General features: G+C 44.5%; 1 protein-coding gene across 1 annotated transcript in view; it reads right to left on the bottom strand.

The window, feature by feature from the left end:
• The window catches only part of kcnh8 (potassium voltage-gated channel, subfamily H (eag-related), member 8), a 385,025-nt gene that overhangs the window by 120,529 nt on the left and 237,413 nt on the right, over nucleotides 1–27,083 (bottom strand). The window contains exons 8-10 of the mRNA XM_068006186.1: nucleotides 21,253–21,450; nucleotides 17,391–17,590; nucleotides 8,698–8,947 (exon numbers count right to left, since the gene is read on the bottom strand). Coding sequence (XP_067862287.1) covers nucleotides 8,698–8,947; nucleotides 17,391–17,590; nucleotides 21,253–21,450 — 648 coding nt within the window. The remainder of the gene's footprint in view (nucleotides 1–8,697; nucleotides 8,948–17,390; nucleotides 17,591–21,252; nucleotides 21,451–27,083) is intronic.

The following is a 27,083-nucleotide window of genomic DNA, read 5'->3' as shown; positions in this document are numbered from 1 at the left end:
AATACACAAAATATAAATTACCTTAAGTACCTCAATGAGGTACATTTGCCCCTTTAATTATCGGCCTACCGGATTTAAGTGGGGGCGGGACTTCCTGGTGACTGATGGGCGCACGCACACAGATTTGCCTGAGTCTCATTCAAAAATGGGCAGGTTCCAGCCGGGATGTCTGCCCACCCCCAAAAGCAGCGATTTTGATTGCCCCCGCCCCCCCCCCCACCCCCCAAAATCTCATTTTTCCCTTTTAAAATCCTGCCCCAGGTTTCTGGCAATGACACATTGTAATCAGCCACCATGAGCCAGGGCCTGTATATGCTGTGATTTTCTTTTCCTCTCTGTGGGGAACTACATTGTCTCTCCACAGACATGAACCTGCGATCTACAATTCTCTGGCAAAAAGAGTTTGTACATAACTGCCATCAGGGTGCTAACACATTCTATAAATACTACCCTGGTCATTGCTCCTCTGAAAATCCCTCTCTTGTTCCTTGAAAGCTCCAAACATACTGGGGCAGATTTTAACTATTTACGGACGACCGTTGGAGCACACCTTTGGCCATCCGATAGTACCGGTGAGAGGCCTGGTTCATTTTGAGGGCAGGGACTTATTACCATTCGACCAGTAGGTTGTGGGTGCCAAATGGGCGCCCGGCTGCAACTCGCTGGCTCTCGGCCAGCCCAATATTGGGTGGCTTGGAGGGACGACCTGACCGGTAGAAAGGCAGTCTGGGCAGGTGGGGGAGTGGGGGGGGAAGCCCGGAGCGGCAGCAGCCTTCGTTACTCTTTTGGAACCTGGAACAGCACTCCTGCTCCTCCTGGCTTCACATAAAATAATTGTAAATTTATGCAGGTTATATTGGATGATCCCCATGGGATCGCAGTGCACGATTAAATCACGCCTGTCCGTAACATTCGTGCTGCCTGATGATTTCAATGATTGCAGCATGCAGCCAGCGCTACCCGTGCTGTTGATTGGCTGCATGCACCGGCAGGGGCCCCAGATATCGGGAATGGCCAGCACTACTTAAAGGCAGCCTGCACCTCTTAAAGGGGAGGTGCACTGTGGCTGCAGGAAGTGGTGGAAGTCAACTGGGAAGTGAATCTGTGCTGCAATATACTGAAGAATGGCTGCGCTTGCGAGAAAGCGTGCACGAAAGTTCTCAGATGATGCATTAGAGGCCTTGGTACAAGAGATGGACAGAAGGAGGGACATCATATATTTGCAGGGGAGTAGGAGGCCATCCAGACATATGCTCAAGAGGCAGTGGAAGGAAGTAGCGGACGAGGTCAATGCCAGGAGCATAGCGCCAAGAACACTGATGCAGTGCAGGAAGAAGTTTAATGATTTGACACGAGTAGTCAAGGTGAGTGAGCTCAAGTGGGATATCGTACCAACTGCACCACTAGCCTCATCCACTGCTCAATACACTACACATCCCCCCTTCACCCACCTACCCAACAAACTCTTTTAATCAGTATGCAACTCTTCAAATCAGATGCTTCATCTCACCCTCACACATTACCACTGTTGCAGGCTGCACACCCACAACTCACAGGTCACACACACTGGCAGCTATTCAACCATGACAGCCACATCACCCAAACATCTTGCAGGACACTCTCTGATACACTTCCCTCTTTCTTGCAGGAGAAGATGGCGCATAACAGGAGGAAACAGGAAAGAACTGGAGCAGTCAAGTGCGCCTACATGTCCTAACTCCCATGGAGGAGACAGGGCTTGCCATCATTGGAAGGGCCATCACTGAGGCTGTGGTGACTGGAGGCGCTGGAGGTATCGATGATGAAGGTCTAATCCTCCTTCTTGCTTCCCACTTCTCCCTCATCCCACAATCTTTTCTGACTCATGTACTGGTGTAATGGTGTAAGCACGCACGTCTTGCTTTCTCCTCTCCCCTCACCATGTCCCTTTGTCATTTCAGATGCCCAAGGCCTGGAACCGGCACCATCAGAGGAGGCAGAGGAAGAAGACAGTGATGATGAAGACACACTGTCACTCGATCTTACACTCGCAGCCACCAGCTCAGAGACTGTCACTGCGCATAGTTCATAGGCTGGTTTAGAGGAGGGATCTGCATGTGGTGAGACACCGGGCACAAGTGCGCAGGAGCCAGGGCAGGGGAACGGATACTGCAGGTGCCAGCTCGCCGGAGGGCGAGGTCGGCACACTAGATCTACTGCAGAGGAGTCAGATGATGACTTTGATGGGCCAGGCTACAGAAGAAAGCCGATGGGCATACACAACCAAATGCTTGGTGCACTGGAAAGCCTGTGCACAATGTCAAGGAGCATGGAGGAGTCCAGCTCCACCTTGGCATAGGGGTTTGCGCAGAACTTGGAGCCCATCCTTTCCCACATGGAGCCGGTGGTCACCTCCATCAGCACAACTGTGGAACCCAACATGATGCAGCGTCTGATGACCGATGTCATCAGACATAAGGGCTCATGGGGTTGGGGGTAATATATTAGCATGGATAGAGGATTGGTTAACGGAAAGAAAACAGAGAGTAGGAATGAATGGGTCATTTTCGGGTTGGCAAGCTGTTACTAGTGGGGTGCCCAGGGATCAGTGCTTGGGCCTCAGCTATTTACAATCTATATCAATGACTTAAATGAAGGGACCGAGTATAATGTATCCAAGTTTGCTGACGATACAAAGCTAAGTGGGAAAGTAATTTGTGAGGAGGACACAAAGAGTCTGAAAAGGGATGTAGACATGTTAAATGAGTGGGCAAGAAAGTGGCAGATGGAGTATAATGTGAGGAAATGTGAGGTTATTCACTTTGGTAGGAAGAATAGAAAAACAGAATATTTTTTAAATGGTGAGAAACTATTACATGTTGGTGTCCAGAGAGGTTTGGGTGTCCTTGTCCACAAAATACAGGAAGTTAACATGCAGGTACAGCAAGCAATGAGGAAGGCAAATGGTATGTTTGCCTTTATTGCAAGGAGGCTGGAGTACAAGAATAAGGAACTGTACAGAGCTTTGGTGAGACTACACCTGGAGTACTATGTACAGTTTTGGTCTCCTTATCTAAGGAAGGATATATTTGCCTCAGAGACGGTGCAACGAAGGTTCACTAAATTGATTCCTGGGATGAGAGGATTGTCCTATGAGGAGAGATTGAGAAGGATGGGTCTATATTCTCTGGAGTTTAGAAGAGTGAGAGGTGATCGCATTGAAACATATAAGATTCTGAGAGAGCATGATAGGGTAGATGCGGAGAGGCTGTTTCCCCTGGCTGGAGAGTCTAGAACTAGGGGTCATAGTCTCAGGAAAAGGGGTGGGCAATTTAGGACTGAGATGAGGAGAAATTTCTTCACTCAGAAGGTGGTGAATCTTTGGAATTCTCTACTCGAGAGGGTTGTGGATGCTCAGTCAGTCATTGAGTATATTCAAGACTGAGATCGATAGATTTTTGGACTCTAAGGGAATCAAGGGATATAGGGATCGGGCAGGAAAGTGGAGTTGAGGTTGAAGATCAGCCATGATCTGACTGAATGGCGGAGCAGGCTCGAGGGGCTCCTATTTCTTATGTTCTTATGTCACAGCTTCCATTGCAGCACAAACAACTGCCCTCAAAGATCTGACTGATGCATTTGGAGCTTAGACTGCTGCCTTACAAGCTCAGACTGCTGCTATCGTGGTTCTGGTTACCACGATGGAACAGGGCTTCCAGGGCATCACAGCAGCCCAGCAATCTGTTCTCCAATAGATCACCACGATTGCTGAGGCGCCGCCTTGGGAGAGTGGCAGTGGTGCCATGGAAGATGAACCTGCTGTCCTCTCTCAGGATATGATGTGGAGATGCCGGTGATGGACTGGGGTTGACAATTGTAAACAATTTTACAACACCAAGTTATAGTCCAGCAATTTTATTTTAAATTCACAAGCTTTCGGAGATTTTCTCCTTCCTCAGGCAAATACATTTGCCTGAGGAAGGAGAAAATCTCCGAAAGCTTGTGAATTTAAAATAAAATTGCTGGACTATAACTTGGTGTTGTAAAATTGTTTACAACTCTCTCAGGATGACAGCATTCCTGCTCCCACCCCTGCCGCTCCGCCAGTCCCCTTGCTGTTGCCTGTCATCCAGCCAGGCCACACTGCTGCAGCCCAGGCTGAGATGGTGCAGTCTGAAGCTCGAGGTCATCCTCCCAGGCCATCTGCAGTCTCCTCAATTGAAGGTCAGCAGCCCTCCACCACCCATGCTCCAGCCACTGGGGAAGCACCTCGCAGGAGCACTGGGGAAGGTAAAGACACACAAAAGATAGACACTATGGGAATGCACAAGGGTGAATAGTCTCATTTTGTTTTAATCATTTCATGTGTTAATTTAGAAATGTGCATTTGAATTTGCATTTGGTGGTGGTTTTTATTTGTGCAATGAGCAGAGAGAGCAAGCAATGTGTAATCATAAGGAGGACGATTTGATGGTCATGTGAGAGAGGAAAGGTAAGGAGTGTGGAACTAGGTGAATGGGGAGGTGTCATTGAGGTTACTGGTATCGCTCATTAATAATCTGATCACGCAGAGCCCTGACAGACAGGGCCTGTCTACCTCGTAGCCTCCCTGCTTCTTCCTCCATTTCCTGTTGCATTTCCTGCTCCTCCTCCACCTCCACCTCTTCCTCCTCCTCCTCCTCCTCCCTCCTCTAGCAGCTTGTCCTGCTCTGCATGGCCTCTCTTCATTCTCCCAGTCATGTTCAATCCCAGAGGAAGCTCCAGCAGGTCACCCATGTCTCAAAGCAACTTTTCTCAGCACAATATTTTAAATGCCACTAAAAGTACTAGAAGACCACTCTCTATAGAACAATGAAACTTTATCCAAGTATAGGAAACTTCCAAAAACATGTACAATTGCACCAGCAGCCAGAAGAAATAATCCAGCAACTAACCTGTAACTCCTGCATGATCCCTTTAAATAGTGCTGGTGGGGGGTCCTTCATGCCATTTAAGTCTTGTTCAGCTGTGCGAGGTTAAGATAGTGCGTTGGTTGGAGCATGGAGTTCCAAAATAGCAGTGGTCCCTTTAAATCAACGTTGCACACTGATTCATGTCATAATCTACCGACTCTGCATGCTGCCGGCGTTGTTAGATGCGCGCGTGCAAATGCCTTTACCAAAATGGCGTCCTGTGCACTTCCCGTTGGAAGTGTGCGGGCATCTCAGATGTCATTTTCGGGGCTTAGGTGCCTGCATCGCGCCTACAAAACGGGCGCTACATGGCCCAATTTTGCCCCCATGGTTTTTGTTCCTCTTCGGTGGTATTGTCGAGTAAAACACTGCCCCTTTGTGCACTGAGTAATTTCAGCCCCATTATATTCTTTTCTGTTTTACCCTGGTATGCATGGTCCGTATATTATTTTTGATATCTATGAAGATCTTTGGAATAAAAAAGCTATAAAAACTCAGGTTAGGTGTTACTTAATCAGTACTCGAGTTACCTCCAGATAAATTCAACGATCCCATACTCCCAAGCATTAAGCTGTACTCAAACTGAGCTCGGGCACAGATAGGGATACAACATTGAATTTACATAGAAACATAGAAAATAGGAGCAAGAGTAGGCGATTCGGGCCTTTGGGCCTGCTCCGCCATTCAAAATGATCATGGCTGATCGTCTAACTTAGGACCCTGTTCCCGCTTTTTCCCTATATCTCTTGATCCCTTTAGCATTAAGAAACATATCTATCTCCTTCTTGAATATATTTAATGACTTGGCCTCCATTGCCTTCTGTGGTAGAGAATTCCACAGGTTCACCACCCTCTGAGTGAAGAAATTTCTCCTCATCTCGGTTCTAAATGGCATACCCCGTATCCTGAGACTGTGACCCCTGGTTCTTGATTCCCCAGCCATCGGGAACATCCTCCCTGCATCTAGTCTGTCTAGTCCTGTTAGAATTTTATATGTTTCGATGAGATCACCTCTCATTCTTCTAAACTCTAGTGAATATAGGGCTAGTCGACCCAATCTCTCCTCATACGTCAGTACTGCCATCCCAGGAATCAGTCTGGTATACCTTCGTTGCACTCCCTCCATGGCAAGGACATCCTTCCTCAGATAAGGAGACCAAAACTGCACACAATACTCCAGATGTGGTCTCACCAAGGCCCCGTAGAACTGCAGTAAGACATTCCTGCTCTTGTACTCAAATCCTCTTGCAATAAAGGTTAACATACCATTCGCCTTCCTAACTGCTTGCTGCACCTGAATGCTCGCTTTCAGCGACTGGTGTACAAGGACACCCAGGTCTCGTTGCACCTCCCCTTTTCCCAATCTATCAGCATTCAGATAATAATCTGCCTTTCTGTTTTTACAACCAAAGTGGATAATCTCACATTTATCCACGTTATACTGCATCTGCCATGTTCTTGCCCACTCACCCAACTTGTCTAAATCACATTGGAGCCTCTTTGCATCCTCCTCACAACTCACATTCCACCCCAGCTTTGTGTCATCTGCAAACTTGGAAATGTTACATTTAGTTCCCTCATCCAAATCATTGATATATATTGTGAATAGCTGGGGCCCAAGCACTGATCCCTGCGGTACCCCACTAGTCACTGCCTGCCACCCGGAAAAAGACCCGTTTATTCCTACTCCCTGTTTCCTGTCTGTTAACCAATTCTCAATCCATGCCAGTATAGTCCCCCCAATCCCATGTGCTTTAATTTTGCACACTAACCTCTTGTGTGGGACCTTATCAAAAGCCTTCTGAAAATCCAAATACTCCACATCCACTGGTTCTCTCCTATCTATTCTACTATTTATATCCTCAAAAAACTCCAGTGGATTTGTTAAGCATGATTTCCCTTTCATAAACCCATGCTGACTTTGTCCAATCCCATTGAGGCCCTCCAAGTGTTCTGTTATCACATCTTTTATAATAGACTCTAGCATTTTCCCCACTACTGATGTTAGGCTAACTGGTCTGTAATTCCCTGTTTTTTCTCTCCCTCCTTTTTTAAATAGTGGGGTTACATCTGCAATTTACCCTCTCATCTTCTCTCTGTTTTTTTAACTTTGCTGCCTCGTCCCTTCACCTAAATTTTGAATTAAAAAATGGCACATGATTATAATTATGTGTGTTTCCATGGAGTAGATAAATATATAAAGCAACCAATATATTTGAAAAAAGAAAATGTTATCTGTTTTGGAACAAATTTCTAAAACTTTAATCACTATCACTGAGGGACAAATTCCATATAATAAACGAATGTGGGTAACAATTAATTTTGTCAATGAAGGGACATTCAAAAGTAGAAAGACAATTATGGGAATTAATTTACTCCTGATGTTCTTTAATTTACATTCATGTTACATGTCATTTGAACGCATAGGTGCTGTAATGGGAATACTGTCGAGTCTTTCACAATTGATAATTGAGATGGGCAAAATGGCCTTTTTATTCATATCTATCTTACCTCTTAAATCTTACATTTAGAAGTAAAATATGAGTGACGTTACAAGATGCCTGTACAATTGCTAGGGAAAAGGGCATTTTTTCCCATTAATTATTTAACGGGAGGTGGGTTAGAAATAGATGATTATTAGCACCAATCATGAAAGATTTAACTTGGCTTCTAAGTACCTATCATTACCTCAGGTGCTAGTTCATAATGGGAATAGGAGATGGGACAAAAGTACAAAAATAGAGAGTCTCTTCTCTCATAACACCAGGTAAGACTGCAGGGTTATCAAGGTTAATTTTGTGTGCTTCCCCTTGTTTCACCTATTGCTCTCTTAAGCTCTCGGTCTGTCTCTCAAGTTTTGCTTTATTTTTGTATCAGTTGTATACAGCATAAATAAACCACCACCTGAGATTGAAGACTTGTGTATGGCTCTGGGCATGTCTGTTAGTACCATGGAGTACACCATCTTTACAACATTGTTCAACATGTTCTTGTAGAATATTATACAGTGTTCACCAAGAAAACTAAATTACTTGTTGGACCATATCTTGCTTTAATAAACTATTTTGGTCCCTACAACTGTGTTGGTAATTCCGTCTGAGCTGGAGGAAACTAAACATGTGATATAAACTTACTGCAAATTGTAAAGGAAAATGTTTATGATTTTCCTAGAAATATCAAACAAAGAGAACCATCACAATGCACTCAGAATGTCACTACATATAACAGCTAGAAATATTCTTGCTCCCATGTTTGTACTTTGTTTTCTTTGTCTTCTGCAATATTGTGTATTACATATTTTTCAGAAAATTTAGTGACAAAACAGCAACAACTCACATTTATATAGCGCCTTTAACATAGTAAAATGTCCCAAAGCGCATCACAGGAGCGTTATCAAACAAAAATTGATGCTGAGCCAATGGAGATATTAGGACGGTTGACTAAAAGCTTGGTCAAAGAGGTAGGAGAGAGAGGTGGTGAGGCGGGGAGGTTTAGGGAAAGAATTGCAGAGCTTAGGGCCTAGACGGCTAAAGGCACGGCCGCCAAAGGTGGGGTGAAGGAATTGGGGGATGCACAAGAGGCCAGAGTTGGAGGAACGCAGAGTTCACGGAGCATGCGAGGTACGGAATTTGATTGGTTCTCAGAAATTAAAGCAGTCATAATATTTGAGGGGTTATTTAATTTTCTTGTCATTGGTCGTATAATAAAATGCTAAATTTTGAAGGCTTTTTTATGTTTGCAATTAAAGCATAATTATAGAACCTACCAAGTATCGCCAGCACCATGGTACCTTTAAGCACTTCCATGGAACCTGAGCAGACGAAATAGATGGCCTGCAGTGCATCTCCCTGTCGAAGGAGGTACTCGCCTGGAGCACAGAAAGAGGTTTTGATGTGCAGGGAGAGAGACCTAAGGCAGCCACGGCTGGCAGAGGCAAACAGAGAAAGCTGTAGAATTTCCTTGTTCAAGTGCATAGTGATGTCTGACCTCAGCTCATCTGGAAAATCCTTTAAAAGCTACGGAAATGACAAGAGTTAATACATGTTTGAATAATCAATGGCGGAGCTGTCTGGAAAAGACCAGGGATGAGGTTCTGAATACTCCTCATAAAAAAAACCACAAGTATTATTCAAAATGTTTCAAACAGTAAAATCTAGTAGGTTTTTATAATAATTATTAACATTAGCATTTTCAGTTGTTATTTAATGGCAATTAGCTAATTGCATGAAGAAACATGAATAGTTTTCAAAATAAGGTTAAAGCCAAGATAACCATTAATGACGGCAAGGAGTAATTAGATGGAAAATAAATGAACTGAGATGCATTTCAGAATCTCTCCAAGGAATACCTCTTTCTTCCTTCTATAAAACAGTTAACAGTATAGTATAAATTCTAACAGTATAGTATTACAAATATTCAATTAATATTCATATACACAACACATACAAACACATGCTTCCATAACAAAAAAGGTTCTCCTCAGGAGTATTACATTTACACGTAAGTGCTGCATAGACTAAATAGACAAACGTTGTCAATGAAAAACTAATAGGTTGACAGCACAGCCCATTAGCTCAGCATTACAAGTACTTGTTGAACTGCAGCACAAATATACAGTACTCTTTTACATTTGTTGCACCTAAGTATTTAAAAGTCACAACAGTTTTCCCTTAAAGATTTTCTCCACTGCTATTGATAATTACTCTTTTTTCCTCCTTCTCATTTTCTATTTGATTTTCCCACTTTGCTGCTGCTGATTCATTTTGGGGAATGTACCATGGGCACATGGGCACATATATCCCTTAGGAATGCTAGTAGTTCTGCACTGTGCCACTACCTCACTGTGAAGGTATGTTTTGTCCATATAAAATGTAATTTTATTATCACTTCCATCAGATAAAATCAGTAGTGATAGACACATATATATGTGTAAAAGAGAGAAAAGCAAGTAAAAAGAGGCATTTATATGGTGCCTCATCTCATCCTTAGGAAATGCCAAATAATTTCACAACCAGTGAAATACTTTTGAAATGCAGTCACTACTGTTCTGTAGGCAAAATACATTTTGTGGTGCTAGCAGCAGTGATCAACTGCATCCAAGGACAATGTTATAGCAAGGGTGCTTAAACCATTATGGACATCGATTTTTATGCAAGTTGCACCATGTCATTGTGATATAAACAAAATTTGGGATGATGCCAAAAATACAATTGAGGCCAATAGATTTGCATTTAGGCAACACATTCATGCTTCACAACTGTGCTTTGTATATATCAATCAAAACTGTCCCGAATAGAGAATAACAGATGGTTAGTTGTGGTTCAAGGCTATAACACACAGAGGAGGGGGTGAATAATGTCGTAAACCATAAGAGCAAAGCTTAACCGATTTATTCAGTCATACAAATCCGAATAATGTATTACGTCCTTGAATACATTTCAGTCACTTTTTTTGTAATAGGTCGTGTTTAATTTATTTTTTGTTTTTAGTTTTTCAATGAAGTTCATATCTTTCATGAGTGACACCAATTTCCTTGTAACCAGAATTTTGGCTGCTGAATTTTGGACTTAGACTGTGCCATGTCATGGGGGAGGATGGGGGTGGGAGAAGCCAAGAATATTACTTTGGACCAAGAGATTTTACTAGAAAAGAAATACATGTTCTATTCCTGTGAGAAACAGACAGTGTTTTACTGAAAAACAAGACACTTTGCTTTACTAAGTTATAACTCATCCCCTATGTATATAAATTGCTATAAATATATTACATGTTTAGTAAGTGCTATGATGACTAACAATAAAATATTTATGATACATACATCTATTCTCACAGAAAGAAAACAGTATGGAAAGAGATTTGAGTCACTGACTAAAACTGAACCAACACCTGTGACAAATGAAATGATGGACAGATCGGGGGGGGGGCTGATGGACAGATCGGGGGGGGGGGCGGCTGATGAAGAGATCGGGGGGGGGGGACGACGACCTGATGAAGAGATCGGGGGGGGCGGCTGATGAAGAGATCGGGGGGGGGGCGGCTGATGAAGAGATCGGGGGGGCGGCTGATGAAGAGATCGGGGGGGGGGCTGATGAAGAGATCGGGGGGGGTGCTGATGGACAGATCGGGGGGGGCTGATGGACAGATTGGGGCGGGGGCTGATGGACAGATCGGGGGGGGCTGATGGACAGATCGGGGGGGGCTGATGGACAGATCAGGGGTGGATGATGGACAGATCGGAGGGGGCGGCTGATGGACAGATCGGGGAGGGGCTGATGGACAGATCGGGGGGGCTGATGGACAGATCGGGGGGGCTGATGGACAGATCGGGGGGGGGCTGATGAAGAGATCGGGGGGGGCTGATGAAGAGATCGGTGGGGGCTGATGAAGAGATCGGGGGGGGGCTGATGAAGAGATCGGGGGGGGCTGATGAAGAGATCGGGGGGGGGCTGATGAAGAGATCGGGGGGGGGTGCTGATGAATAGATCGGGGGGGCTGATGAAGAGATCAGAGATCGCTGGAGATCAGGCAAAGAGCCGGAGCTGGGTGGGATCCACCATGTGGTGGGGGGCAGTGGGTCTACCATCGGCGGTATCATCGGCGGTGGCGGGGGGGGGGGACGGCCGATCGCAGGGGTCATGTCGGCCATGGTGAGCTTGTTGGGCCTGGATGAAACACTCTTGCTCAGAAGTAGTGCAATAAAGGCACTCACCTCATGGATCTGGCCATTCCCACCTGCTTTCACCTGACGTGAGTGGGGAGCGATGGGAAACCCGAACAGGTAAGGTTAAAGTAATTTTATTATTCCAATACACAAAATATTAAGTGCCTCAAGTATCTCAATGAGGTACATTGCCCCTTTAAGTATCGGCCCGCCGGATTTAAGTGGGGGCGGGACTTCCTGGTGTCTGCTCTCCACACACAGACAAATCTGCCTGGGTTAAACCCAGAAGCAGGTGTGTTGGAGCTGGAATGACGTCCCGCTCTGAAATCGGAGTATTTTTACTCCCCACCCGCCTCCAACCCACCCATTTTTGGGGGTTAAAATTTACCCTCATATATCTATAGACTACTGGAGTTAAATATGAGAAGTAAACCTTCTGTATTTGTTGTGATCCAGAGGCTAAAATTAGGTGCCTGTTAATGGGAATGACCTATAAAATTAAAATGATAAATCAGGATTACTCTGCCAACTGAAACTTATAGATCCTAATTTGTACAAGTTACTAAATCTTCACACTGGCATCATGCTGCAGGCATATTTCCAATTCAATCATAATAGAAGTAATTTTCCACTGCATTTTATTCTTTCACTTTCAATAGCACTTAAAATTAGAGGAGAAATTCAATGATGCTGCACTCCCAGGCAGGAAGACTCACTAGGCAGGAGCACAAGCTTGAGAAACAGGACTGTAGTGTTATAGTTGTATCTTCAAGCTGTGCTCGTGTATAGCGAGGTTCGGTGTTGGAAGTGCAGTCACATTGAATTGGCTGTTATATATCCATAAAGAGTGAAAAGTTAACAAATGGGGATTTTTTTTATTATTCGTTCATGGGATGTGGGCGTCGCTGGCGAGGCCGGCGTTTATTGCCCATCCCTAATTGCCCTTGAGAAGGTGGTGGTGAGCCGCCTTCTTGAACCGCTGCAGTCCGTGTGGTGACGGTTCTCCCACAGTGCTGTTAGGAAGGGAGTTCCAGGATTTTGACCCAGCGACGATGAAGGAACGGCGATATATTTACAAGTCGGGATGGTGTGTGACTTGGAGGGGAACGTGCAGGTGGTGTTGTTCCCATGTGCCTGCTGCTCTTGTCCTTCTAGGTGGTAGAGGTCGCGGGTTTGACAGGTGCTGTCGAAGAAGCCTTGGCGAGTTGCTGCAGTGCATCCTGTGGATGGTACACACTGCAGCCACTGTGCGCCGGTGGTGAAGGGAGTGAATGTTTAGGGTGGTGGATGGGGTGCCAATCAAGCGGGCTGCTTTATCTTGGATGATGTCGAGCTTCTTGAGTGTTGTTGGAGCTGCACTCATCCAAGCAAGTGGAGAGTATTCCATCACACTCCTGACTTGTGCCTTGTAGATGGTGGAAATGCTTTGGGGAGTCAGGAGGTGAGTCACTCGCCGCAGAATACCCAACCTCTGACCTGCTCTCGTAGCCACAGTATTTATATGGCTGGTCCAGTTACGTTTCTGGTCAATGGTGACTCCCAGGATGTTGATGGTGGGGGATTTGGCGATGGTAATGCCGTTGAATGTCAAGGGGAGGTGGTTAGACTCTCTCTTGTTGGAGATGGTCATTGCCTGGCACTTATCTGGCGCGAATGTTACTTGCCACTTATGAGCCCAAGCCTGGATGTTGTCCAGGTCTTGCTGCATGCGGGCTCGGACTGCTTCATTATTTGAGGGGTTGCGAATGGAACTGAACACTGTGCAATCATCAGCGAACATCCCCATTTCTGACCTTATGATGGAGGGAAGGTCATTGATGAAGCAGCTGAAGATGGTTGGGCCTAGGACACTGCCCTGAAATTACTCATTGTATTAAAGTTACCATACACACAACTTCAGCATTAATGCTGAGTAATTTTTCATAGTCTACCTAAAGCAAAAATTATATGTTATCTGCACATCACTGGAAGTTACTCTCTGGCTTTGCTATCTTCTTATACCCATAATCACAACTGACATGCTTGAGTTGTGTTTAGCTTGTTAAGTTCTTATTAAAAGCAAATTAAGACTAACTCATGCAATGCGATGCAGTTGTTCCCTTCACTGAAACTGTGCAGACATTATGCTGGATAAAACCTGGTGATGGAGACAAGGATTGAGATAGAGGCAGGATCATATGGAAAGAGCTGAGGAGAAAGGAAACTGTTCAAAGAAGCCTTGTTCTCCCTATTCAACAGCATGGGTACATCATGCAGTTCTGCACCAAAGAAGACTGGGAGGAAGAGCAACAGGACCAGGAGAGGGTAGCTAACAAGGTGAGGGGACATCAGGTGCACACCTGCTGAACCCACTCATATCCCATGCACTGGATTTACTGCCTGGCATATAGTTACCTGGCTCTTACAGAGAAGCGCTGTCTCAGGGGGCTACAGTTGAACAGGGAGGCTATCAAAAAGATGTGCAACCTCATGGTCCCAGAACTGGAGGCACAGTCCGACATCAGTATTGCATTTCCTGTGAAAGTGATCGCAATCCGGAACTTTTTCATTACAAAGTTGTTTCAGGCAATTGTCTTAATTATCTGGAATCAGCCAGCTTCCTGTGCACTGATCCACCAAACAGATGACAAATGCCGTGTTTAGGCATTCAGAGGCTAAAATTCACTTTAGCATGGAGCAGCAGCAGATGGAGCAGCAGATGCATTTTTCAAAAAATATGGCTTTCTCTGGGGTTCAGGGCTGCATTGACCACATTTATATTGCACTTCAAGCATCTGCACTGTCCTATATCAACAGGAAGGAGCATAGCTCCATGTATTTCCAAATAGTCTACAAGCATAGAATGAAGATAATGCATATCAATCCATGCTTCCTGGGCACTGTGCATGACTCGTGTATATTTCATATTTAACGTGTCCAAACTCTTCCACATGTGAAAAGAAGGTTGTATGGTTGGCTTCTTGGAGACTTTTGAGTAAATTTTACAAATTTACACTCCTGACATGAAACTTCACCTTCTGGGAGTGCACATTAGGAATTCAGGCATGAAGGTCAAATCCTGCAGTACCCACTATGCCCGAATTCTCAACAAACAGTTCCAGTAGGTGAAGTTCTACACTAAGAGCCCAAATTCATAAAATTATCCCTCGTGTATGCACTGGAAGGTTGGCCATTTACACTTAGATGGCATCTCCCTACAACAGTATAGTACAGCTACCATGAGACACATGGGGGTGCCAAACAAATCATCAGGCAGATATTTGGCGGAGATTGCAACATATAGACTGTTTCGAGGGGTGGGGGTGCTTTACAGTATGATCTCCAAAATTACTGTGAGTTGTATCTTATACAATACCTCTAACCTCTTTTACTTTGTGAATGTGCGCACTATTCAATAATTACTGCTTCTTCTAAGTGTGGAGATGCCGGTGATGGACTGGGGTTGACAATTGTAAACAATTTTACAACACCAAGTTATAGTCCAGCAATTTTATTTTAAATTCACAAGCTTTCGGAGGCTTCCCCCTTCGTCAGGTGAACGATGTGAAATCGTTCACATCGTTCACCTGACGAAGGGGGAAGCCTCCGAAAGCTTGTGAATTTAAAATAAAATTGCTGGACTATAACTTGGTGTTGTAAAATTGTTTACAATCTTCTAAGTGAACCACTAACTGAAGAGGTAAGCGTGGTGGATGGCCTTGATGTGGCCTTTCCTGTTTCTTGACCGTGCCATAACTGTCTACCTTCCTGTGCTAATATTGAGAGGGTCCCACATCTGTACCAGGATTGTATTGTGATAGACGTGCTGTGTCAGTTGCTACTTGTATGAGGTGTTTTCTGTCACAGAAGCACATGATGGCGAATGCAAGCACTGATATTTTTTTTTCATTTCAATGCTTTGTGATATAAGGATCCCTTTCATAAAATGGCCATTGGAGGCCAAAATAAAGTAAACTCACTACTGAACAATGGGCCTATTCTAAGGAAAGGGCCACCTAGGAAAATAATTTTTAATGTGGGCCTCCCTTGAAGCACCCGTTGGAAATGCAACCTACTGTGTTATTGGTCCAATAGAATCAAAGAAGCAGAATAAAAGAGAAACAGAAGAAGAAAGTGAGAAAAATGACAGAAAGGGATAAATGATATTGGAAAGAAAGACAGTAACAATAGCATAGAGAAAAATAATGCAGAGCCACAAGAAGCAAAATAGACAAGAAAAATGGTTGCAAGGAGAAGCAACATAAGAGTTCAAATGTTATAAATGTTATAGGCCAAATAGATAAAAAGAAAATCATGTTTCAGGTGAGAACACCTAACAACATAAGAAATAGGAGCAGGAGGAGGCCATACGTCCCCTCAAGCCTGCTCCGCCATTCAATCAGATCATTGCTGATCTTCGATCTCAACCCCAATTTCCCGCCCGATCCCCATATCCCTTGATTCACCTAGAGTCCAAAAATCTGTCTCTCTCAGCCTTGAACATATTCAACGACTGATCATCCACAGCCCTCTGGAGTAGAGAATTCCAAAGATTCACAACCCTCTGAGTGAAGAAATTCCTCCTCCTCTCGGTCTTAAATGACCGACCCCTTATAGCGAGACTATGCCCCTTATTCAAGACTCTCCGGCCAGGGGAAACAACCTCTCAGCATCTACCCTGTCAAGTCCCCTCAGAATCTTGTATGTTTCAATGAGATCACCTCTCATTCTTCTAAACTCCAGAGAGTATAGGCCCATTCTACTCAATGTTAAGGAAGTGTTTTATTATTTATGAACGTTTTCTTGATGTACGTGTACTTGTACAAACGTATGAAAATTTATGAAAAAATATACGGTAGACACAAGGGGAAAAGTGTGATGCACAGGATATTACTCTACCTTCTTCTGTGTATATGGTATAGGTGATTCCTGATTGCTCAGCAGGTAAGTGTATTGTGTGATGTGGTATTGAGCCATACAGATCAGGAAGGTTTCAGGTTCAATATCTCTTATGTGTTGAGTTAACTGGTCAACTGGTTAATGTAGGTGGGTACCACAACTGGCCTCAGGATCCCCAGCTAAGAAGGGAGGGGGGAAATCAGCCAATATTACTGCTGCTGATTAATGTCCAGTGACCCCTGCTGGAAATTGGATATGTGTGGACATTGAGCAAGGACAAAATTAGGATAGGCTGTGATGTTCCCCATGGTGACTGGCTTGCTGACATGGCCCGTCCAGCCTCATTAAAGAATAATCTCTTGAATGAGGCACCGTAATCCAATATAAGTCACCTATTTCAATAAAGGAGGGAAGAAAAGGGGAGAAAATAAAGTTGGAAGATCCAGGCAGTCTAAGGGGGGGGTGGGGGCGGGGAAGAGAGAAATTACCCATGGAGGTTGGTCTCCGTGAGGCATAAATGCCTATTGGGTGCAGCACTGGCCCCTATTTATTTGCAGAAGAGCCAGAAGATACTGTAACAAGCAGTGCACATTGGGCTGGATTTCTGCAGGAGAACCCCCATGGAAATTCACCCTCATAGTCTCTGCGGTCTCCTGTTTACTTCCCACATGATACTCAGAAAGACATATAACTGAGTGAACCATATTGGTATTCAAACCTAAGATCTTCTGTCTCCCGTCCAGTGCCCAACCAACGGACAGTGCAAGGGAGCAGGATCATGAGAAAATCAGGAACCAACCACGCAGAGAGAAATATGCAGTTATGTTTAAAATATTCATAGTTTTATCCTCAAATTCATTTTTAGTAATATGTTGAAGTATTTTCTAACTGTAATGAATTTATAATAAGAAGAAAAGTACCTCATTAGCATCAATTCCATTATTGACAGACCATGTCGTCTGGAAATATTCCAGCATTCGCTGTTTTAGCTGCTTTGGCACATGATGGACCCGGATGAAATCCTTTAGATCTTTAATTCTGTGGTGATACAGAGACCACCTGGAGTACATACGCTGAATGATAGCAGTTACATTTCCGAAGACCAATGCATGCATCAATGCTGAGAGGAAAGAAATACAGATGGTTAATAGAGAGTTAACAGCAATGAGCAATGTGGGTACAATAGGTCATTTTATGAGAATAAAAAACATGAGTTTACATGGTCGAGCGGGCTAATGGTTAAAAGCAATTTCTCACAATCCTGTGGCTGCAATCCCAATAGAGAACTGAAGCCAGCAAAATCGTATGAATGAAAAGCATATCAGAGTTGTCATCTAGCTGATTGCTAGGAAATCCTACTGGGGTTAAAACTAGCAACTCAACTTGCCAATCTATAGCAAGAGAGCTCAGCAAAGAGCTTCCCATATTTTCATAGTAAAATGCTCATAAACTAATTAATAACCAGCAAAAAATGTCTTTAGAACAAATGTAGTTGTGCTGCTATCGTGTAATAATCTATAGTATTGAAATGTTGTGTCTATATGTCTGTCACACTGTATAATTGTGTAATTGTAGTCAGCCTTCAATGTTACTGATTTGACAAGCTAATGGTTTGATTACCACAGACTAATCAGAGCATTGGAAAAGGATTTCAATCTATTTTCGGCCCACAGATCTGATAGTCTGTGCTAACCGTGTGACGGTTATTCTATTATCGGTCGAGTGATTACCAGGGACCAATTCCTCATGTCAGCCTATCAATTTGCAGACAAACCCCTGCCTCTCCTTTTCTTTTGATCTTAACCCAGCCTCTCCAATCCCAGCCTTTCAGTGTCCTCTGAATCCATGCCACGTGCTGCAGCCTCTCCACTTTATGCTGAGCTGGCACCCCACTCCATTTTAGTCCCGTGGTAAGGTTTTATCCCCCATTGCTTTCCAACTTAGCTTTCAACCTCAGCTCCTTCCCAACCCCAACCCTAATTCCCTTGTGTGAAGACAGGAAAACAACACAAGTCCCAGTCTTGAGGACATGAAGGATAATTTCAGCTGTTATCAGAAATTTGTAGTCTCGAGGCAGTCTCCACAACAGGTGACAGTTAAAGATAGTGTAAGACATACAAAAGGAGAGAAAGACATACAGAAAGAAAAATGGAAAGTGATTTAAAAAATAAAGTAGACAAACACAAAATCACTGTGATGATAACAGGTATAATAGCTTTTAAAGGGAAAGTAGATGCATATTTAAAAAAAAGAAAAAATTATAATGGTACAGAAAAAGGCAAGAAATAGGGACAAATCAATGGTTCTTTCAGATGGGCCTGTAAAATTTGATAATTTTTGAAAAAGTGTGAACTGTATATAGAGGGGGAAAAAAGAGAAAAAGAATGAAAGATAAGCAGAAGAAAGAGAATAAGACAAAAAGCAGAGACAATTATAGGAAGATAGATTTGTTAAAAAATTGAAGGACAGTGCCACAGGAGATCAACTAATACTAATCAAGACTAGATGAATGCACCAGTTTGTGTAGGACTGAATTTTACTCACCACAAAGGTCTAGGTTCAGTCCCAGATCTGTACTGAGTTAACTGACCTCAGCTCGGTTCACTATTGACCATGGTTAAAAAATTTACTGTGTCTACTGGAAAAGAATTCAGCCAGTGTTCCTGCCCCTGATTGTTACCTAGTAGTCCCTGATGGTAAGTGAGTATGTGAAAGCTGGGTGAGAACAAGAACAAGGTTAACTGTGATGCTCCCTGTGGCCATATACCTCTTGGCACTTAAATTGGTAATGCATTAATTTCAAAATCTTCATCCTCGTTTATAAATTCATTCCACAGTCATATCCCACCATTCTGCAACTTCCTTCAGACCTACGCCTTCTATTGCCCCCTCTGCTCTTCAACATCGGTCTACTATGCGTCCCAATCTGTCTACTCCCCCATCAGTGGTTATTTTTCAACCATCACTCCCTGGCTTATGGAATTCTCTCCCTAAATCTTGCTGCCTTGCTACTTCTCCTCCAACTTTCAATGTCTCCTTAAAACTATGTCTTTATCTCCAATAGTCCTTTACTCCTGCTCAGATGTTTTTTTCAGATTCTCTAGAACAGGTTGCTACCCTAAAGGTGCTATATCAGTGTAAGTTGTTGTCTGGGCTCACATATGAAGAATGGCCACATGAGCAAGGTTCCGCAGCATCCTAAGCAGAACTAAGTTAATATTGATTCCCTAAAACATTCTTGCAAGTATGAACAAAGTGGTGCAGTTAGATTGTTTTCATTGAGGTCTGTAAACTGAACTAGGCTCCCAATGGAAACTGCACATTTGTAGAATGAAACCTCAATAGAACGCACTAATGAAAAGGGGCAGGGCACTGCATTCTTGCAGTTCCAAATCCCAGCTGCAACATCAGGGGGATGTGTCAATTAGGATCTAAAGGGATGATTTCAACCTACCCACCTGGTGTAAACTGGGCAGGTGGGCAGTTTAATTTGACTGGAAGACATACTGGCCAACATCCCGTATCGTACCCACTGTCTCCAATTTTAAGGCAACCTCCTGAAGCCAGCGGGGTCCTTATTTAAATATGCAGATCGGGGTCCAATGATGTCATTGGGCCCTGACTGCAGTTTTAACTGATGGCCTGAGTGGAGAAGAGCAGACTAACTTCTTATCCTCTTGAGCAAAAAACACTGCGTGATGCAGTAAAAGAGCCAGAAGAAAATATATTTTAAAATTGGCTACAGAAATTGACATCATTGGGATTAAGCTGGATAGCTCTTTCTCGGCCGGCACGGACACCAGGGGCCAAGTGGCCTCCTTCTGTGCTGTAACTTTCTATGATTCTATGAACAAGAATGAGAAAAAGAATAGTATATTTCCCAGGTGAAGCATTTGTTATGTATATATTAGGGTAATAATCACAAGCTCATATTGAGCTCAATATGATTTTCTTTCCATTAAAACGGAAACTGTTCCATTTCAATAATCTTTTACAATAATATGACAGCTAATAATAATTTTCTTGTTTGCAATGTTCTACTAATTATCATTGGAGCAAATGTTAAACCAGGGAAGGTTTTACCTCCTTCCTACATTAGATATGGGAATGAATGTTCTTCATTACATTTCTACTGGAAATGGAAATTCCTTTAGTTATGTCTCTTTAATCATATCCTATTTTTAAATTTAAATGATTAAATGTTTTGGAAAGATATATTCCAGTTTTGTCACAGAGTTGTAATATCTCAATTATTAATTGCAAGACACTGACTGTAACTGTACTATTTTAGATAATAGATGTGCTTTCTATTGAACATTGAGGTGGTGGCTGGAGAATTATCTAGCCTTTATTATGACTCACTTCTATAGAAATCGTAAGTACACAGAGAACACTTTGAATGGGTTCAAGATCAAAACCTTCATGATTTTAAAGCAGATAGAGAAGTTCAAAACATAGAGGCAAAGATTTATAACATGAAGTAAATTAAATGTCACATGAACCAGTCAGGACAAGAGCGATGTTTGATTCAACACACAATGGGATAGAAACAGGTGATATCGCAGTGGTCGCTCATTATATCTCCCGCCCGTTATATCTCCCGCCAGATAATCCGTTCCATCGACTTCCATGGTACTAAATATTGGGCGGGTGTGTATAAGGCGATCGATGCGATACTGTCCGTTTTGCACTAGTGCCAAGATGGATTTCAGAACCCAATATCTCTCGTGCACACAGGCTATACATGGGCTTTACTGATGACATGAAGATAAATGAACATACCCCCTATCAGCATTGTGCAGATGGAAAAGATCTTCTCTGCCTCAGTGTTGGCTGAAACATTTCCAAAACCGACACTGGTCAGGCTGCTGAGGGTGAAGTAGAGGGCAGCAATGTAGGCACTTCTGATTCCAGGTCCTCCCAGTGTATTATTGCCATAATATGGAGTTTCAAGGCGTTTTCCCAATTCATGCAGCCAGCCTATAACCAAAGAGTCCTCATTGAATAAAAATGAGTAATAACCATTGGAATGAATCTCTAAATATCAAAGATTTAGGAACATAGGAACAGGAGTAAGATATTCAGTTCCTTGAGCCTGTTCCTCCATTCAATTAGATCATGGTTGATCAGGAGCTCAACTCCATTTACCCACCTTTGCTCCATATCTCTTGATACTCTTACCCAACAAAAATCTAACGATCTCAGTCTTGAAAATTTCAATTGACGCAGCATTGGTGATAGCAATGTACCTTTGATTTAAGCTCTTTGAACTATTCATTCTTCCTTAATAAGTATTCATTTGTTAATTGCATCCATTTTTACTTGATATTTCCTCTTTTAAGCACCCTACATGCCATATAACATTTACTGGCTCAGAGGATTGTAAAACCCAAGATCTGGTCCAGTAGCACTGTAACATGGTTGCCATGGTATGCATGAGAATTGTCTGTTTGGTTACCATCTTACTTTTCATACCTCTCTGTGGGGAGTTTCTGAGGGATGAAGTCGGTGTGCCCAGTTTCAGGCGCGGAGGAGGCGATGCAGCCGCAATGCGCGCCCAAACCAGGAGGTCTGAGGTCGGCTTGAAATTGAGCCGAGGGGCCTCATTAATATAAATTGGCCCGTTACCACCTACACAGGCAGCTTGCCCTATTGTAGAAATGAATATCAGGCCGCTTGCCTCGCTGGCACCGGCCCAAAGGTTAAGTCCCAGGGAGGCAACGGTGTTGGGGAGGGGGGGTGCCAATCGGGATACCGTGGAACTGGGGGAACACTCCTCCTCCTCCAGGCTCCACAGCAACGATTTATTTTAAAAAGTTACCTTTTGGTGGCGGTTTCCCAACAACCGTTTAAGAATCCCATGCAGATCAGCCCAAAGCTCCTGCTCCACTCTGCAATATCGAAGTTTGCAGAGGGGACCTCAAACAGGTATTAAGCCCTTACATTTGTCAGGGGCCTAACGCCTGTTTTAGGCGGCTTCCAGGGACACCAGAGAAATCGCCCAACCCAATATCGTTCAGACACCTTTCAGGCGTCCTCTTGAACCTGATCATATTTAGAAAAGTTCCCTGCAAGCCTGCATCAATACTATCAACAAGCCACAATTAAACTATGTGATTTGCAAACATTTTTACTTCTTTGTTGTACTTGTACTGAAGATAATACAAATTAAAATATAGTTTATTTATAATTATCCACCAGTCCCATGGCATTGTCCACAGTAAATCACATGATATGCTGCTTTATAAGGACCGCAGCATTATACCATATCATGTACAATATATTATTCTGCTAATAAGGGACAGCTGTTTGTAACCTGACCTGCCTCTTTGAGGCCACAAAGTCTAATTGCTGTAACTTTCTGAGGTTAATTAAAGGCTAATTGCTTTTCCATATGGGCTAAGGTCAATTAAAAGATATTGGGGGATAGATTAGATAACCCCCAAAAATGGGCGCTGGGATCGCGGTGCGTGATTAACCCGCATCCATTGTTTGTGATGCAGGCAACACGTAACATTCGTGCTGCCTGATGATTTCAATGATAGCTGCGTGCAGCCAGCGCTACCTGCATGGTTCATTGCCTGCATGCATCAGCGGGGGACCCCGATATCGGGAGTGGCTAGCATTACTTAAAGGCAGCCTGCACCTCTTAAAGGGAAGGTGTACTGTGGCTGCAGGAAGTGGTGTAAGAAGTGATCCCGGGCCCTGATAGTTGGAAAAATGGCTGCGCCTACAAGAGAGCATGCAGCGAGGTTCTCTGATGATGCACTAGAGGCCTTGGTGCAAGAGGTGGACAGAGGGAGGGGCATGTTATATCCGCAGAGGGAAGCAACAGGCCTTCCAGACATATGTTCAAGAGGCAGTGGGAGGAAATAGCATATGAGGTCAATGCCAGGAGCATAGCGCCAAGAATATGGATGCAGTGCAGGAAGAAGTTCAATGATTTAACACGAGTGGTCAAGGTGAGTGAGTTCAAGTTTCAAGTGGCATATCGTACCAACTGCACCACTAGCCTCATCCACTGCTCAACGCACCACACCCCCCATCACCCACATACCAACAAACTCTTTCAATCGGTACTCAACCCTTTAAATCAGATGCTTCATCTCACCCTTACATATTACTACTGTTGCAAGCCACACACCCACAACTCACGGGTCACACACACTGGCAGCTATTCAACCTTGACAGCCACATCACCCAAACATCTTGCAGGACGCTCACTGACGCACTTCCCTCTTTCTTGCAGGAGAAGGTGGTGCATAACAGGAGGCAGCAAGAAAGAACTGGAGGAAGATAGGTGCGCCTACACGTCCTAACTCCCATGGAGGAGACAGTGCTGCCCATCATTGGAAGCACCATCGCTGAGGCCATGGCCACTGGTAGTGCTGGAGGAATCGATGATGAGGGTCTCAGCATGCCTAATCCTCCTTCTCGTTTTCCACTTCTCCCTCATCCCACAATCTTTTCTGACTCACGTGCTGCAGATGGTGTAAGCACACACGTCTTACTTTCTCCTCTCCCCTCATCACAACCTAACCCATGTCCCTTTGTCATTTCAGATACCCAAGAACTGGAATCTGCCCAGTCAGAGGAGGAAGAGGAAGAGGACAGTGATGATGAAGACACAGCATCACTCAATCTTGCAGCCACCAGCTCAGAGACTGCCATGGAAGACAAACCTGTGCCCTCTCTCAGGATGACAGCTCCCACCTCTGCCACTCCACCAGTGCCCTTGTTGTTGCCTGTCAGCCAGCCAGCCCAAACTGCTGCAGCCCAGGCCAAGATGGTGCTGTCTGAAGCTGGGCCCTCTAGGCCCAGAGCTGCTCGAGGTTGTCCTCCAAGGCCATCTGCATTCTCCTCAATTGAAGGTCAGCAGCCTTCCACCACCCATGCTCCAGCCACTGGGGATGCACCTCATAGGAGCACCAGGGAAGGTAAAGACACACGAACGCCAGAAACTAAGGGAATGCACAAGGGTGAATAGTCCCATTTTATTTGCATAATTTCATGTGTTAATTTAAAAATGTGCATTTGGTGGTGGTTTTTATTTCTGTGATGAGGTGAGGGAGGAAGCAATGTGTATTCATAAGGAGGACGATTTGATGGTCATGTGTGAGAGGAAAGGTAAGGAGTGTGGGATTGTTGGTGACGGAGAGGTGTCCTTGAAGTTACTGGTATCACTCATCAATAATCTGATCATGCAGAGCCCTCACAGTCAGGGCTGTCTACCTTGTAGCTGCCCTGACACTTCCTGCTGCACTTCCTCCTCCTCCTCCACTTCCTCCTCTGTCTCTTCCTCCTCCTCTTCCTCTTCCTCTTGATTAGGTTCCCTCCTGATAGGCGGTGGCAAGGGCTGATCACTCCTAATGGCTAGGATGTTCAGTATGCAGTATACAATGACAAATTTTGATACCCGCTCAGCTGAGTACTGCAGGGCTCCTCCAGAGCAGTCCAGGCAGTGGAAACGCTGCTTGAGGACACCGTTAGTGTGCTTGATGATGTTCTGTGTGGCAGCATGGCTCTCATTCTAGGCCTGCTGTGCACGTGTGCATGTGTACCTGACCGGAGTTATGAGCCATTTCATGGTGGGAGAACCCTTGTCGTCCAGTCGCCAACAATATTCAGAACCTCTCTGGCCACAGGGGATGTGCCAGAGGACTGGAGAACCGCTAATGTAGTACCATTATTCAAGAAGGGGAGTAGGGAAAAACCGGGGAACTACAGGCCAGTGAGCCTAACATCAGTGGTAGGAAAATTATTGGAAAAAATTCTGAAGGACAAAATTAGTCTCCACTTGGAGAAGCAAGGATTAATCAGGGATAGTCAACATGGCTTTGTCAAGGGAAGATCATGTCTGACTAATTTGATTGAATTTTTTGAGGGGGTGACTAGGCGTGTGGATGAGGGTAACGCAGTGGATGTGGTATACATGGATTTCAGTAAGGCCTTCGATAAAGTCCCGCACAGGAGACTGGTCAAGAAGGTACGAGCCCATGGAATCCAGGGTGCCTTGGCACTTTGGATACAAAACTGGCTTAGTGGCAGAAGGCAATGGGTGATGGTCGAAGGTTGTTTTTGTGACTGGAAGCCTGTGGCCAGTGGGGTACCACAGGGATCGGTGCTGGGTCCCTTGCTGTTTGTGGTCTACATTAACGACTTGGATATGAATGTAAAAGGTATGATCAGTAAGTTCGCTGATGATACAAAAATTGGTAGGGTGGTAAATAGCGAGGAGGATAGCCTCAGTCTGCAGGACGATATAGATGGGTTGGTCAGATGGGCGGAACAGTGGCAAATGGAATTTAACCCGGAAAAGTGCGAGGTGATGCACTTTGGAGGGACTAACAAGGCAAGGGAATACACAATGAATGGGAGGACCCTAGGCAAGACAGAGGGTCAGAGGGATCTTGGTGTGCAAGTTCACAGATCCCTGAAGGCGGCGGAACAGGTAGATAAGGTGGTAAAGAAGGCATATGGGATACTTGCCTTTATTAGCCGAGGCATAGAATATAAGAGCAAGGAGGTTATGATGGAGCTGTATAAAACACTGGTTAGGCCACAGCTGGAGTACTGTGTGCAGTTCTGGTCGCCACACTACAGGAAGGATGTGATCGCTTTGGAGAGGGTGAAGAGGAGATTCACCAGGATGTTACCAGGGCTGGAGTGCTTCAGCTATGAAGAGAGACTGGGAAGATTGGGTTTGTTTTCCTTGGAGCAGAGGAGGCTGAGGGGGGACATGATTGAGGTGTACAAAATTATGAGGGGCACAGATAGGATGGATACTAAGGAGCTTTTTCCCTTCGTTGAGGGTTCTATAACAAGGGGGCATAGATTCAAGGTAAAAGGCGGGAGGTTTCGAGGGGATTTGAGAAAGAACTTTTTCACCCAGAGGGTGGTTGGAGTCTGGAACTCACTGCCTGAAAGGGTTGTGGAGGCAGGAACCCTCACAACATTCAAGAAGCATTTGGATGAGCACTTGAAATGCCATAGCATACAAGGCTACGGACCAAATGCTGGAATATGGGATTAGATTAGACAGGGCTTGATGGCCGGCGCGGACACGATGGGCCGAAGGGCCTCTATCCGTGCTGTATAACTCTATGACTCTATGACTTTGACTTGTCGTGCTGGTTGAAGTATAGGTGGCACAGCGGACTGCCGCAGGATGAAGGAATCATGACTGCAGCCAGGATAGCGGGCATTCACCTGCATGATGCGCTGCCTGTGGTTGCACACCGGCTGTACATTGAGGGAGTGGAATCCCTTTCTGTTCATGAATATGGCCAAGTTCAGATGAGGAGCACGCAAGGCAATGTGTGTGCAGTCAATGGCACCCTGCACCATGATGAAGCCTGCAATGCGAGCAAACACTCGCGCTCGCTCCTGCTGCTTGTCTCTGGCAAGAGGGAATGAGATGAATCTGTTTCTGAGTGCGTACAAAGCCTCATTGACCTCTCTTATGCAGCCTGAAAGGAGCCAGAGCCGTAAAAATTAAGCGCCACAGTCACCTTGTCAGCCACAGCCAATGCCGTCCTTGCACTGCTTTAAGCCTGCAGTTATGGCTGCAGCAGTTGGTAAAATTCAGTCATGACCTCTTTAGTGAACCGCAG

The sequence above is a fragment of the Heptranchias perlo genome, chromosome 2 (genome assembly GCF_035084215.1).
Source record: "Heptranchias perlo isolate sHepPer1 chromosome 2, sHepPer1.hap1, whole genome shotgun sequence".
Classification (NCBI taxonomy): Eukaryota; Metazoa; Chordata; class Chondrichthyes; order Hexanchiformes; family Hexanchidae; genus Heptranchias; species Heptranchias perlo.
The sequence above is the reverse complement of the archived record's forward strand: the minus strand, read 5'-3'. Positions and strand labels throughout refer to the sequence as shown.